General features: G+C 36.9%; 1 protein-coding gene across 3 annotated transcripts in view; it reads right to left on the bottom strand.

Annotated features, from left to right (window-relative positions):
* Positions 1-710: 710 nt before the first annotated feature.
* The window catches only part of cep104 (centrosomal protein 104), a 32,494-nt gene continuing 18,274 nt past the window's right edge, over positions 711-14,930 (bottom strand). Inside the window, exons 16-23 of one of the 3 annotated variants that reach the window (XM_048209027.1) lie at positions 14,803-14,863; positions 11,992-12,070; positions 11,563-11,671; positions 11,316-11,454; positions 10,778-10,845; positions 8,647-8,737; positions 8,227-8,361; positions 711-844 (exon numbers count right to left, since the gene is read on the bottom strand). In XM_048209027.1, coding sequence (XP_048064984.1) covers positions 837-844; positions 8,227-8,361; positions 8,647-8,737; positions 10,778-10,845; positions 11,316-11,454; positions 11,563-11,671; positions 11,992-12,070; positions 14,803-14,863 — 690 coding nt within the window. In that variant the 3' untranslated portion in view covers positions 711-836. Of the gene's footprint in view, positions 845-6,343; positions 8,362-8,646; positions 8,738-10,777; positions 10,846-11,315; positions 11,455-11,562; positions 11,672-11,991; positions 12,071-14,802; positions 14,864-14,930 lie in introns of those variants that run through there. The other 2 variants (XM_048209026.1, XM_048209025.1) reach the window with 2 other exon arrangements.

The raw sequence follows: 14,930 nt of genomic DNA on the forward strand, positions 1-14,930 counted from the left end.
AAAATAAAAAGTTGTCATTATTTGAAATGTATAATAAATCAAATAAAAAAAATGCTATTAAAACATTTTGATCAATGACTATCATAACACTTTCCTTTAGAACACATTTATATTTATTGTTCAATAAACTGACATTGGACATCCATTACAAATGTATGAATATTAAGTCTGCTTCACAGAAAAATATAAAATTTGTTACAAAATAATCAAATCATCACTTGATGACATCACATTAGTAGTAATATATTAAATTAGGAAGGTGTGTCCTGACAGAACACATTTCACCATAAAACATCCTAAAATACAATTAAATGTTAAGTCTGTATTGTATACCTGTTTATATACAAATGTATATGATGATGAACAGTATCTTTCAGCTGAACACCAGAGACAAATCCTGGAACTGCTCCTCAGACAGTGAACAGTGAAAATCCTAAGACACTGACAGAGTTTCTGATACAGAGCTGTAAGCTCTACATTTAAATACAACTAATTTATATGCAATAGCAAGCTCCTGGCCCTCTCCATAGGTCTGAAAATCTAAACTCTTTCGTACAAATCTGTGCATACGCTGAAAACACTGCAATCAGTCTCTCCAGTTGTCCATAACACTTGGCCTACTTTGGCCTTTGAGGCTGGTAGCCATCGAACTTGGGCAGCATAAGTGCAACCTCTTACAAAAGGATTTAAAGTCCTGAAAGTAATTTGCAACCGAGGGCAACTGGTTCAGGACCTCTGTTCCTTCGATGACAATTTTAATGTCTTTTGGTGGACGGAGAGGACCCTCTTTCCCAGTGATAAAGATCGCCATGGTTGTCTGCTCCAGTTCTTCAACCTCATTTTCCTACATAAAAAAAGAAAGAGACAATAAGTACGTTATAGTTTCAGAAATCTCCCGATTTCATGTTAGATCATAATGTGCCATGCTCTTATACGTTCTAAATTGAACTTGAATAGGCATGTGACAAGTGAGAGCCGTGAGAGCGAAGCGAGGCCGGTGAGTAATTGGATGATCAGCGTCACATTAAGATTGGATTGGATTGGATTGGATTGAACTTTATTGTCCAGTCTGTTTTCACAGAGAGGAAATTTTTCTTTGACACTGTAACATACATTCACTGCTTAGAAATCACATCACACATCAACAACACAATTCTATAATTAAACACTGTAAGAAAGAAAAATTAAAAATATCAACAGCCATTCTATCATTTCAATTAAAATACGATTCAAGATAATCACTGCCAATGGAAAAAAAGATCTTTTATAGACATTTTTCCTAGCCAAGGGAATTTTTAGTCTACGTCCAGATGGGAGCAATTCAAAAGCAGAGTGAAGAGGATGTGTGTTATCTTTAACAATGTTGCATCTCCATCACTCTCCATAATAAAATGATACTGTAAATGTGGTTGACGTAACAATCAATGCACACTATGCTGTACCGTTTACCAAAAATTGCTGCAAATACCTGTATAGTGAAGCTGTTGTCTATTCAAATGTATTGACAGAGCTGGCTTGTTTAAAACTATTCAGACAGAGCTCCGTGAACCACGTGACAGCGCGCGCCGCCGCAAGATTAAAGTATTGTCGCCACTCTGTTTTTCAACATTAAGTGCGGCAAAAGGGTATTTATCAGTCCCTCCAGAATTTCGCGTTTCTGCGATCGCTGAATTTATCGCAAAATCAAGTAAACTCCGCAGTAATCGGAGGATCTTGCATTTTTTTTCTTAATTGCCGCAGATTTTCTGCAGATTTTGGGCTTAGACGCGTCCCGTGACGTCATTGCAATATGCATGTTTGTGCTGAGCAGCTCGGACCATTAAAGGTGCCCTAGAATTAAACATTGAATTTATATTGGCATAGTTGAATAACAAGAGTTCAGTACATGGAAAAGACATACAGTGAGTTTCAAACTCCATTGTTTCCTCCTTCTTATATAAATCTCATTTGATTAAAAGACCTCCGAGGAACAGGCGAATCTCAACATAACACCGACTGTTATGTAACAGTCTGGATGTACGCCCCCAATATTTGCATATGCCAGCCCATGTTAAGGCATTACACAAGGGCAGAACGTCTGGATGTGCACAGCTGAATCATCAGACTAGGTAAGCAAGCAAGAACAATAGCGAAAAACGGCAGATGGAGCGATAATAACTGACATGATCCATGATAACATGATATTTTTAGTGATATTTGTGAATTGTCTTTCTAAATGTTTCGTTAGCATGTTGCTAATGTACAAATGTGGTTAAAGTTACCATAGTTTATTACTGTATTCACGGAGACAAGAGCGTCGCTATTTTCATTTTTAAACACTTGCAGTCTGTATAATTCATAAACACATCTTCATTCTTTATAAATCTCTCCAACAGTGTGTAATGTTAGCTTTAGCCATGCAGCATAGCCTCAAACTCATTCAGAATCAAACGTAATACATCCAAATAAATACTATACTCACATGATCCGATGTATGCATGCAGCATGCATGACGAACATCTTGTAAAGATCCATTTTGAGGGTTATATTAGCTGTGTGAACTGTGTTTATGCTGTTCAAGGCAAGCGCGAGCTCCGGGGGAGGGGAAGCACGAGAATTAAAGGGGCCGCAACCTATATATCGGTGCATAGTTAATGATGCCCCAAAATAGGCAGTTAAAAAAAAAAATAAAAAAAAATCTATGGGGTATTTTGAGCTGAAACTTCACAGACACATTCAGGGGACCACAGATATCAGATCAAATGGTGCCGCTGTGGACACTGTTTGATCTGATATAATATCTGATATTTGATCTGATATCTGTGGTTTAACAGAGAATTCTGCGACAAATGTGAACGCTTCTCACAAGATTTCATAGCGATGTTATTAATTCTGTGGTGAATTCAAGTGTTTTTTTTCCCAGCGCACGTGTAATCTGGAAACCATGAGAAACATTGTGACACTAACAGAAATAATTTGTGGCAGAAATAGTATAATGTTTTCGAGTGTTTTTAAGTGCTTCACACAACTTTTCCCAGCACTTAAAAGCTTTAAATATTGCCCAGTTTGAATGTTATTTTTAATGTGATGTCTAAAATGTTATTTGTTTATACTATATAGTTTGTAAAACTAGTTTCACGACGTAGGAAAGCAAACACTTATTCAGAAATAAAAAAAGAATAAATTACCACTGTATAGATGCTGCAGAGGATTGACTTATTAGCCATTTCCACACCCTAATATATATATTTTTATATTTATTAATAATAATAATAAAAAAAAGTTAATATTATCTGCATCTCAACTCAAGCTCAGTGCTTTTCTGTCAGTCCTCACAGCACTGCCAACAATTCTGTCATTTATTACTCACCCTCATGTCGTTCCACACCCATAAGACCTTCGTTGATCTTCGGAACACAAATTAAAATATTTTTTGATCAAATCCGATGGCTCAGTGAGGCCTCCATTGACAGCAAGTTAATTAACACTTTCAGGGCTACTGAAGACCAGTGTTGGGCACGTTACTTTAAAAAAGTAATTAGTTATAGTTACTAGTTACTTCTCACAAATAGTAACGGAGTTAGTAACTGAGTTACATCATTATAAAAGTAACTAATTACCAGGGAAAGTAACTATTGCGTTACTTTAAAAAAATAAAAATATGCCAAATAAATTGAATGCCCCCAATATTACATATAAGTCTAAGAATAAATTATTCTTGATGCGACTCCTGACTCATGATCCGCTCTTGCTCACGACATGAAATTTCTCTGTACTGTGTCGGTAGCCATTAAAGAAAACGTAGTTTCATATTTATGTTTAAATAGTCCTATGTTATGTTTTAAATCCATTTATTCGATTATGAAAAGTGAACAGCGTGAGTAAAATGCATCAAGATGCGCAAATATATCGGGAGACATGGAGTGGGTCAGACATGATTTTAAACACTTCATTAAGTTTTGTTTTATAGAAAGCCTCTCTTTAAAGGGAATTTCGTTTTGTAAAAATTGTATCTTAATTTTAATCAGTGTTTCATCAACCAATTGCTTGGATTTAATATATAACAAGCAAATATAGCAGACAATAAAATCATGACATGGAGGCGCGGGCGCGATCACTGGCGCGTGAACTGGAGCGCGTCTTATAGGCTAAATGAATCGAAACTCAGAGGCTGCTTGCCTCGCAGACATGAGAAATATATCTATAGAATGCTTGAAATATCTACTTTAACGAAAATGAAGTAATTAAACACGAAAAGAAAGAGGCTACTCTGATTATATAGCCTAATCCGAATGAAATGTGCGTTATCTCTCTAGGCGCGTCCACATGAGCAGATGATCAGCAATGAGAATCAGCAATGTCAACTTCATCTTTGGAGCCGACACTGATTCAGAAAACATTACTTTATTAATAAACAATTAAAATGTCTCTTTGCTGTTTTTGTCACACTCATAATCATTACTTTTGCCGGTTCTTTATGGCAATGCGTGCCCTTGAGTGCTATAGCCTATATTATGTAAACGCTCCTTATTATGGTTTATTCTTTCCATTAAGAAATTAAATTAATATAAATGTGATTAGTCAACTAAAAGCTTAAATGAACAACTACTAGTCGACTAGAAAAAAACTCATTTCACATATTTTCGATCAAGCATCAAAAAGGGTATTCTGGTTTTAGCTCGCGCTTCGCGCGCATGCTCTGACAGACACACACAGCGCATCATACATTATTATCAGTTTAAAATTATATTTGTGTATGACTAACCGCAGCACACACCAGAAGAAAAAAATTTGCATGTCCTATGGCTGAGAGAGAGCTTACTCGGATGAAAACCGTTTCAGTGAGCTCAATTATAGTAACGCAGCATTTTTTTGTCAGTAACGCTAACGGCGTTGTAACGGGAGAAAAAGTAATTCGTTTGATTACACGTTACTGAAAAAAGTAACGGCGTTAGTAACGCGCGTTATTTATAACGCCGTTATTCCCATCACTGCTGAAGACATATTTAAAACAGCTCATGTGACTACAGTGGTTCAACCTTAATGTTATAAAGCGACGAGAATACTTTTCGTGTGGCAAAAAAACTAAATAACAACTTTATTCAACAATATCTAATGATGAGCGATTTCAAAACACTGCTTAATGAAGCTTTACGAATCTTTTGTTTCGAATCAGTGGTTCAGAGCCTGTGTCAAACTGCCAAAGTCACGTGATTTCAGTAAATAAGGCTTTAGGTGTGTTTGAGCTCACGCGGCACTGCGCTGACCGATCGGCGGCTGACTTGAAGCAATGCATTCCGGTTAGTACTTTTGTCCGACTTGAGCTGGCGCTGAAGGCATGTGACTGTGACGTATGATTTCAAAGTACCGCGAGAGCGATTCGAGAGCAGCCATCTGAGTCAGCCAGCGCAGCATCTCAAGAGGTGCTGCACGAGTTCTGATGACGACACAGCTGTTTCATGATTGGCCGATTTCACCGCATGACAACGATCACGTGTGTTTCATGTTTGTCACGCCGTCAGTTCCACTAATGCTCACACATCTGTATTTTTATAACAGTTAAAGCTCTTTTCATGTAGTCACAAAGTTATATTGTGTCATGTTTATCAAAATAAAACTGATAAAAAGCGCAGACCCCGCTACATTGGTATTTAAATAATATATTGTTATGTTGAACTTTATTCTTGTAAAAATACGCTGTAAGCAGTACATAAAGTATTGAATTAAAATGTATTTTTGAAAGATCAGTGTGTTAGTCAAATATTGTATTTATTTCACTTCAGCTGTGATAAAGTATGCAAGCGCAGCGCGAGCGTCACTACGGGAAGCAGAAAGTGTCCGACTTCACGTCTCCGTTTTCAGCTCCTCCCCGCCTGCACACGGCTACTCTCGCCGATCGGTTGCATCCGGCCGCAGCCGATGTCGAACACACCTTTTGTTATGTCAGAAGTGTTTCAAAATGTTTTGAAATTTCAGTGTTTCACCACTGGGGGCGATGATCTCTTCGAAATTATGAAAACAGAGAAAAGCCGCCGCAAATTCAGTCCCGCAAAATCCTGGAATCAAGTATAATCCAGGAATTTCGTATTAAAACTTTTAAAAAATGTAAAAGTACTTTGTTTCATATCAAAAACGGGTTTGGCAATTTGGTGTGAGATTTACTTGGGCAGAGTGATGCCGGGTGTGACACAGCCTGAAAGCGTGTCTCACGCCAAATGCGTGAGAGTAGGCAACCCTGACTGATATCTTCACTAGCTAGCTTTAAAACAGAGCCAGTTTGGGTTTTTTTTTTGTCACAATCAAATAACTTTACAAAGCTAAATATGTGAAGTATGTTTACAGATAAAAAAGAATGTGAAAAAACTTTATTCAAATACATTTATTAAAACACAGCTTCAAACAAATAAAGCTACAAAGTAGATATTAGCTTCCGTTAATATCAATGCACAAAGAGCTGAGGGACATAGGATGTGGTGACAATTCAAGTTGCAATAGAATATTTGAAAAAAGAATTACTATATGGTCACAATATTACACTTAAAATTAGCAGTATAAATCTTCAAACTCTTGTTTTGTAATATCTTTAAAGTGTCTCTTGTTGCATGTCTGTGCAGACATTCTGGACAGTCAAGCTGTGCTCCTGAGGAAAATGCAGGGAAATTGGCCAGACCAATTTTATAAATGGACGCTAAATTCGCAATACACATTAGTGCATCATTTTCAGGTACCTCCTCTGCTCACTGGAACCAGTTTACTATGAAAGACAAAAACTCTGCTGTGCTTCTCAATTCTGGTACTATGACGAAAATCTAAATTAAAGCAAACACAAAAAAACATCCAATGGTATTCTACCATTATAATCTATATATTATCTATATATAGTATAAATATTCAGACGTTTGTAAAATTAATACTATTGGGTATGCATCAGCGATCTATGCAAACAAATTGAGTTATCACTTTTAGAGCACTCTTTCTCTACTCTGAAATAATTGCTTAGGTTTACTTATTTAAATCAATAAATATTTGATATTTAAATATTAGACATCTCAGTAATGTCACTAAACATGAGTGAAACTAATATATGTCAGTTATATAATGCATGTCTGAGAAGTGAAGATTCTTGGGGTTGTACCTTTAAAAATTCCATCTTGACTATAGGAAAACTCTGACTGCATATTCAGTCTTCATTATATGTAAATCCTTTAAAAAGTGATATTATGGCTTATTTCAGGCACAGAATCAGCCTATTCCACTCGGACTGTCTTTCATAGTCTATCACATCTTTTGTCTAGATAATTTTATAAGCATGACTGGATTGAATCATTCACTTTTTAACAAAATAAATACAACAGCATTTGATGCGGATCATACCCTGGGATTTACCACATCACACACAGCATACAAAACCGTTTACAAGCCAACAAACAAGGTGAATGCTTAATACTGAAGCAAATGCAAAGACCAAACATATCATTGTCACCAAATAGCAATGCTATCACTCTTGGCTCTTTAGTCTTCCAGCAGTGGCCTCATATATTGGCACCATCTCTGTTCCAAGTCATGATTCTTTGAAAAGCACCAAGGCAGTTCTGAGAATTGAATTAGCCTCTGCCTTTCTTCAAGAAAAACAACATTTTTGTTAAAAATGAATGTTTCAAGGCAAGTTCCGCAGGAAATGTAAGTACATTATCTGAATCCAATACAATGAGAACCTGTCCAAAGACCAAATCTCTTGGACAGAATCTGATTTCTTGTTTTTTGCTTCAAAGGCTATTTTTCACTTTTGGCTATGGTGCTAATAATGCTTTGCTTTAAAAACATTAAATATCAAAGTGCTACAATCACAAAATATTCACATAAAACACAAACACACTAAAACTAACAAGTATAAAACAATATACAAGAATAAAATTCTCAAAAAGATCACAAAAAATCCAGGTGAGCTACCTGAAAAGGTAAACGGAGCAAAACACTGCTCGATTTGTTCACAAGCCGTCAACACATATTTCAGATTTTGTACATTCAGTTAAAATTTTAGATGAGGTGTCACTGATAGCATGTGCTCAGAAAAATGATGCTGATCGTTATTCCAGGAATATTTCTAAATCGGTACAGCAATAAGAGTGCAACAATGCATTACTTGAAACCTGATTTGACGTAGATTTTGAGTATTTTTGCAATGAATCACAGTTAGCATGAAATCTGTGCGTCACGCCTGTTGTAGTCGGAGGGTAGAGGTCTTGCCTGGAGGAATTCTGGTGTGTTTGTTGTTTCTGGAAGCAGGAGCGGGTATGCGACTGCCTCTTCCCATCCCTCGAGCCTTGGACTCAGAAATGTCCATTGTTGTTCTAGCGACACCTGTGCTGCTGACGGTCTTTCCTGAGGGGAAAAGAGTAAGAGAAATGCAAACACACAAACACCCGAGTACATTAGCTGTTGAGGAAAGTATTGATTCAGATAGATTCAGAAGTAAACACCATATTTAATTTGACAAGAACAAAAAAAATACTGAACAGTCTGTTCAGAGTTGGGGCATTGTGGAGGCCACATGGGGCAGTTGGGATCTATAGGGGATTTATGGGGCAATGAGGGGCAAATCGGGCTTGTAGGGGACAGTGTGGGGTTGTAAAGGTCTCATTGAGGCTAAGGGAGATGAATGATCACCTTGTGCGTGTGAGAGATTGCTCTGCTGTACCGCTCTCCTTCGTGAGTTCTGTTTACAACCCTCAGGTCCCATGAGGTGAGACTTCCAGGCCTGCACACACAAGACATGCACTGTTACACTGCTGTATGAGGAGCGTGTGTGAGAGACAAAGAGAGAGACCCTGTAATTCTCAATTTAACACTGGATTCATTCACTTATCATCATGGGTGCTCATGTAAATAATCTGTACCCATGAAGGTGGTTTCAGACTTGATTTCATACCAGTGTTCTTATATTCCTGAACCTTAGTTATAGTATCAGCTCTTACAGTATTAACCATTCTCTCTCTCTCTCTCTCTCTCTCTCTCTCTCTCTCTCTCTCTCTCTCTCTAAAAGTTTACATGCTCCTTGCAGAATCTGCAAAATGTGAATTATTTTTAACATAATAAGAGTGATCATATGTTATTTTTTTATTTAGTAGTCCTGAAAAAGATAATTTACATATAGTCCACAAGGAAAAATAATAGCTGAATTTATAAAAATGACCCCGTTCAAGTTTACACATGCTTGATTCTTTTTTCTTCTTTTTTTTTTGTGATGGTTGTTCCCCTGTTTGTGCTCAACAGTTAAACTATCCACTGTTCTTCATAAAAATCCTCCAGGTCCCGTAAATTCTTTAGTTTTCCAGCATCTTCTGCATATTTGTACCCTTTCCAGTAGTGTCTATGATTTTGAAATCCATCTTTTTTACACTGTGAATAATTGAGGGACTCAAACACATCTATTACAAAAGGTGCAAACATTCACTGATGCTCAAGAAAGAAACACGAAGCATTAAGAGCCAAGGGGGAGGAATGTTGGTAACACTTTACAATAAGTTTCATTAGTTAAACATTAGTTAATGTATTGAGCAACTAACCATGAGCAATACATTTTTTACTGTGTTGTCCATTGTTTGTTCATGTTAGTTCACAGTGCATTAACTAATGATAAAGGGATAGTTCACCCAAAAATGAAAATTTGATGTTTATCTCCTTCCCCCCAGCACATCCAAGATGTAGATGACTTTGTTTCTTCAGTAGAACACAAATGATGATTTTTAACTCCAACCGTTGCCGTCTGTCAGTCAAATAATGCTAGTGGATGGGAACCTCTACTATAAGAGTAAATAAAACTTGCATAGACAAGTCCAAATTAAACCCTGTGGCTCGTGACGACACATTGATGAGGCAAATGTGTTTATTTAACAGTGCGGTGGCGCAAGATACTCTTTAATCGGTAATGACAAATAATTTATAACATTTACAAGATGACCCGTTGAATTCATTTTGGGAGCGACGGCTGAATGTATTTTTAGTAAAATGTCTGTACATAAGATAAATATTGGCAAAGTTTAGACTCTGTCATATATGTGTGAATCAACTTACTTTGTTGTGTATTTTGAATTTGAAAAATAACTTTTATATTGATGGATTAATTGCATTTTGAAAAAAAAGTATCATGGATTTATTGCATTTTGGGGAAAAAAAATAACATGTTTTTATAATAAACTTTTTAAAATCAAAATGTAGATTTGAACTTTTAATGTTTTTATAACCAAAAGATGCTATGTGAAAGTTTGAAACAGAAAATAGTGGTTTTCATCTTGCCACTTTCTTGGTAAAGAAAACACCTTTTTACTCAAATTAATCAAAATGGAATTATTGCGTTTTGGAACCAAACTCTTCATATATATATATATATATATATATATATATATATATATATATATATATATATATATATATATATATATATAAAATTGCTGATATTGTGTTATCCTAATGCCTCTCCTAAGGTGTTTTTTGACCTACCTGAGCTACCATTTGCACACCAATCTTTCGCATACTTTCATTTCATTTCAATATGGATGGTATCCAACGGGAAAATTTAATTATAAAATTAATAAACAGAGCCAAATCGTGGAAGCTGCGAAGACTGTGATTTTAATATCAGTGCCAGGTAAGAAACTTGGCTAGATGTCTAAATACTTTTCTAGAGTTATAAGAGTGTTATTTAGCCTTAACAAATAATGACAGCTGATTTTGTTGTTAATGACAACAAACTAATTAGTTGATGATGTAGGGTAGGTGTGTTTGTGTGTGATCTCACCTCCTCCCCCGAGGTGAAGTTTTCATGGCAGAGAGGACAGTGATTACAATTTTCTCCAGAAGCTGGTGCTGACAAAAGAACAAAAGAATAAATTCATGTTAAGAAAAATCGCCTTCAGCAAGTAAATAAGGTGCAGTTACTTGCCAGTTGGTTAGTGTAATTAATTCTTTCTTAAGAAGTCCATGTCATGACACATGTAAAATAAGCTGCCAAAAAGAAAATATGAGGAAAATAAAGCATAATCTGTGTTTGACATGAGAGGAGGTATTTGATGTAGTATTTGATGTGGCAACTGACTCAATAAGCTGTACTGTACAACAGATAAATAATACTGTCATAGGGACAAAATATCTCTCTATATATATTTTATAAAAACCCTCCAAAATACAGTTCCATGGCCAGTAAGAAATATTAATGGGGATTACATCAATTCACCTGCCAAATGTTAATTTTGGACCCTGGTGACATTTGTAAAAGCACTGAGTGTGGTTTCTTGAGTATGAAGTAAAAACACTGTGCATCCACACAAAGGACTCACGATTGCAAGCAGTGCTCTGAGCATGCTCAGTTAGCTTATCTCGGGTGAGGGCTTCGGAGCAGAGAGGACACTGGGTGAAATCTGCCCTCTGCTCACACTCTGTCAGCAAGTGCTCTGTCAGACTCGCAATCTCCACGACCTAACAAACACACAAACATACTACATTAACACTCTGGACAGTGAGAAGTAGTTCAACCAATATTAAACATTTTGAAATATGAGAGAGAGTGTTTTTGTGTGTGTGTACCTGTCTGCACTGAAGGCAACGCTGCAGCATCGGGCAGTGTTTCCAGTAGTGCAGGTCGAGCCCGTCCTCAGTGAATGACACATCTCTCTCCCCACAGAAAATACACAGACTACACACAAAACAGCACCAGCATCAACTCTGATCTGATCTTTCATTTCTCACTCAACATGTTATTAAGTCCCTTTCCCAGGAGTACAAAGAAAAACTGATTAAATGAGAGACCATTAGCACTGAACATTATGCTATCATTTTCCAGATGTCTTGGTAAGATTATATTATAAATTCATAACAGCTATACAATACAAAGGCTTGACATTTGCAGAGTGCAACTAAACCGGAGACTCTGTGTAGATGGATATTTCACTGACTAGGAGAATTAGAACGCTCACTTGACAATCAACAAAGAAGTGACAAGAGGTGCTTACTTACTTGTCTAGGTAGTTAGCTGCAGATGATTGGCTGCCTTTCGCATCAGCAGGGACAGACTGGTTTACCTTCTTAACACCTGCTGAAACATAGAGGAACATATTTAACCCACACGTTCTGTTCAGACTGACTTTACCATTTGAGGTTTGCAGTGATATACATTTGTTATTTTAGAATTATTTATATAGTATTATAGTATTGAGTAATAATTTGAATGAACTTTTTTCCTTATATTTTTAGTTTTCATTTTAAGCTCAAGTTTGATCAATTTTGTTGTGCTTTATTTATTTATGTTTTTTAGTTTTAGTAATTTTAGTACTTCAGCTTTTATTTTGGTTAGTTGCCAAAGCTAGCTGTCAACATTTCTACAGTTAAGTTTTTTATTTATTTATTTTATTTCAGCTTTATTATTTCATTTTTGTAAATGTTTTAGTTGTGATGTACAAGTAAAATTAATTATAGTGTTTCAGCGATTCAGAAATATCAGCGTTGACAAGTTTCTCTGCTCCTGAATGTTTCTGTGTGCGCGCAGTGTGATCTCAGAGCAGGGACGTGCACAGGAATTTTGAGGGGCAGTTGCTCTGACCTAAAAAAAAGGGCACCCCCACCCCACAAAAAAAAACAAAAACAAAACAAAACAAAAAAAAAAACTCACGGGCTATATGAAGGACTGAGAATAACATAAGATGCGGAAGAAATAGTCCTACCCACAATGATTACAAAAACCGAACGAATACCTTTAAGTATATCATCGGATCGATGTCTTGAGGTGTGGTAACCGTGGTATAAGCGGAATAATTGACTCCGCTTCGAGTCGTGACGAATCACCACCTCAGGTGTGCATTATTTTTCTAATAATTCAACGGCCCGTCGTCAATTATTCCTTACTTGAATCACGGCTTAAATAGTGTTTTGACATCGACAACCCAAGTGCATTTTACCTCAAACTTGCGTCTAGTTAACTTTCTAAGTAGCGATCGCTTCTCGGGTCAACATTAACACACTGACAAAGTTATATTCAGAATTAAAAATATTTTTATACCACTTTTTAATGTGTGATTGTGTAAAGGTTTTCACGTGATACCAACCTTTCGCGAACTTGCTTCCAACACTCATGGAGGCGCGGAGTGCACGGAGGGGAGGGGCTGTGCGCGCACGCGAGTATGTGAGAGAGACGCGTGAGTGAGAGACGCAGGGAAATGAAATGCAGCTGAACATTTGCTCTATGAAAGACATTGACAAAGACGAAAACTAAGGACATTTAATCTATAATTTTATTTTAGTTAGTTTTGCCAAACACACATTACAGTGTTGGTTAGTTATCGTTTTTTTGTAATGCCTCGTTTATATTTTTATTTCAGTTAACGACGATGTGTTTTCCCACCTAGTTTTCGTTTTTTCGCTCGTTTTCGTTAACGATTATAACATTACTCACCTTTCCGACAACGTTAAGTCGTCTCACCCGACAACCGCGACAATCTCCTTCTAGTGCCGCTCATGCAGGCTCAGCTCAGGTGCCGGTCGCGTGCAGCGCTGCAGCCACGTAAACAGAGTTTGCCCTTCCCCTACTGACTTTCACTTTCGGACTGGTGCCCGGATATGGAAGTGAATGAGGCTTTGCGATTTATTTATTTATTTATTTATTTATTTATTTATTTATTATCTAGGCCTACGTGAAATTCTGCATCCATTGTACGATTTTTTTATTTATTTTTTCCACCTCGGAAGGGCAACGTGAGTCGAGAAGGGCATATGGGCAGTTGCCCGGGCAACCTGAGCAACCCCCCTGTGCACGTCCCTGTCTCAGAGTGACATTTGTGTGTGAAATGAAATGAAAACAGCATGAGTGATGTATGCATCTGTGTGCTTCAATGAAAACGGCGCATTAATATAGAACGGTGATTAAGCTGACTTGGAACTACCTGTGCATTAAAGGATTAGTCCACTTTTAAATACACTTTTCCTAATAAATTTACTCACCCCCATGGCATCCAAGATGTTCATGTCTTTCTTTCGTCAGTCGAAAAGAAATGAAGGTTTTTGAGGAAAACATTCCTGGATTTTTCTCCTTACAGTGGATTTCAATGGCTACTTACGGAACGAACGCGGCACCAGTTTCGTTTTTTTCCGTAACTTGAATAGGGAAGGCGTAGGACATTCAGCGTAAGCGTTATGAAGAATGCGGAAGTGGAAAGTACGTTCAAGGCGATATTTTGTTTATAAAGCATAAACGATTGTATTTTTTTCGAAAATGACCGATCGATTCGCTAGATAAGACCCTTATTACTCATCTGGAATCGTTTAAAGCCCTTGAAGCTGCACTGAAACTGTAATTTTGACCTTCAACCTGTTGGTAGCCATTGAAATCCACTGTAAGGAGAAAAATCCTGGAATGTTTTCTTCATTTCTTTTAGACTGAAGAGAGAAAGACATGAACATCTTGGATGACACGGGGGTGAGTAAATTTATCAGGAAAAGTGTATTTAAAAGTGGACTAATCCTTTAAATAGTTTTACTGCACACCTCCCAGCCAATCAGAATTGAGCCTTCAGACAGAATGCTATAAGTAAAAATGATGAATCCTCACTGTTTTACATAGTGACACAATCCTGCTGTTAAGTTCCAAAACAAAAACATGAACAAATCAAGATAGTATCAACATTTCTTGATAGGTGGATGGTGGATAGACTAGCTTGTGCATGATTTGCAGTGTCTGCTGCAATTATATAGATTTTTAATTGATCTTTACTTAAAGGGTTCACAAAGACAGTTACATTATGTAAGCAGCACGCACATACACCAGTTAACACACACCTGATTTGGCCGCCTTCTCAGCTTTTTTCTCAGGTTCTTTGGTATTTTCCTTTCCTTTCTCCTAAAACACAGATTCACATCTTTAATGCATTTATGGATTTATCTATTTGCACATCTGTTGGCCAAAA

Source organism: Megalobrama amblycephala, linkage group LG12 (genome assembly GCF_018812025.1).
Source record: "Megalobrama amblycephala isolate DHTTF-2021 linkage group LG12, ASM1881202v1, whole genome shotgun sequence".
In the NCBI taxonomy this organism is placed as follows: Eukaryota; Metazoa; Chordata; class Actinopteri; order Cypriniformes; family Xenocyprididae; genus Megalobrama; species Megalobrama amblycephala.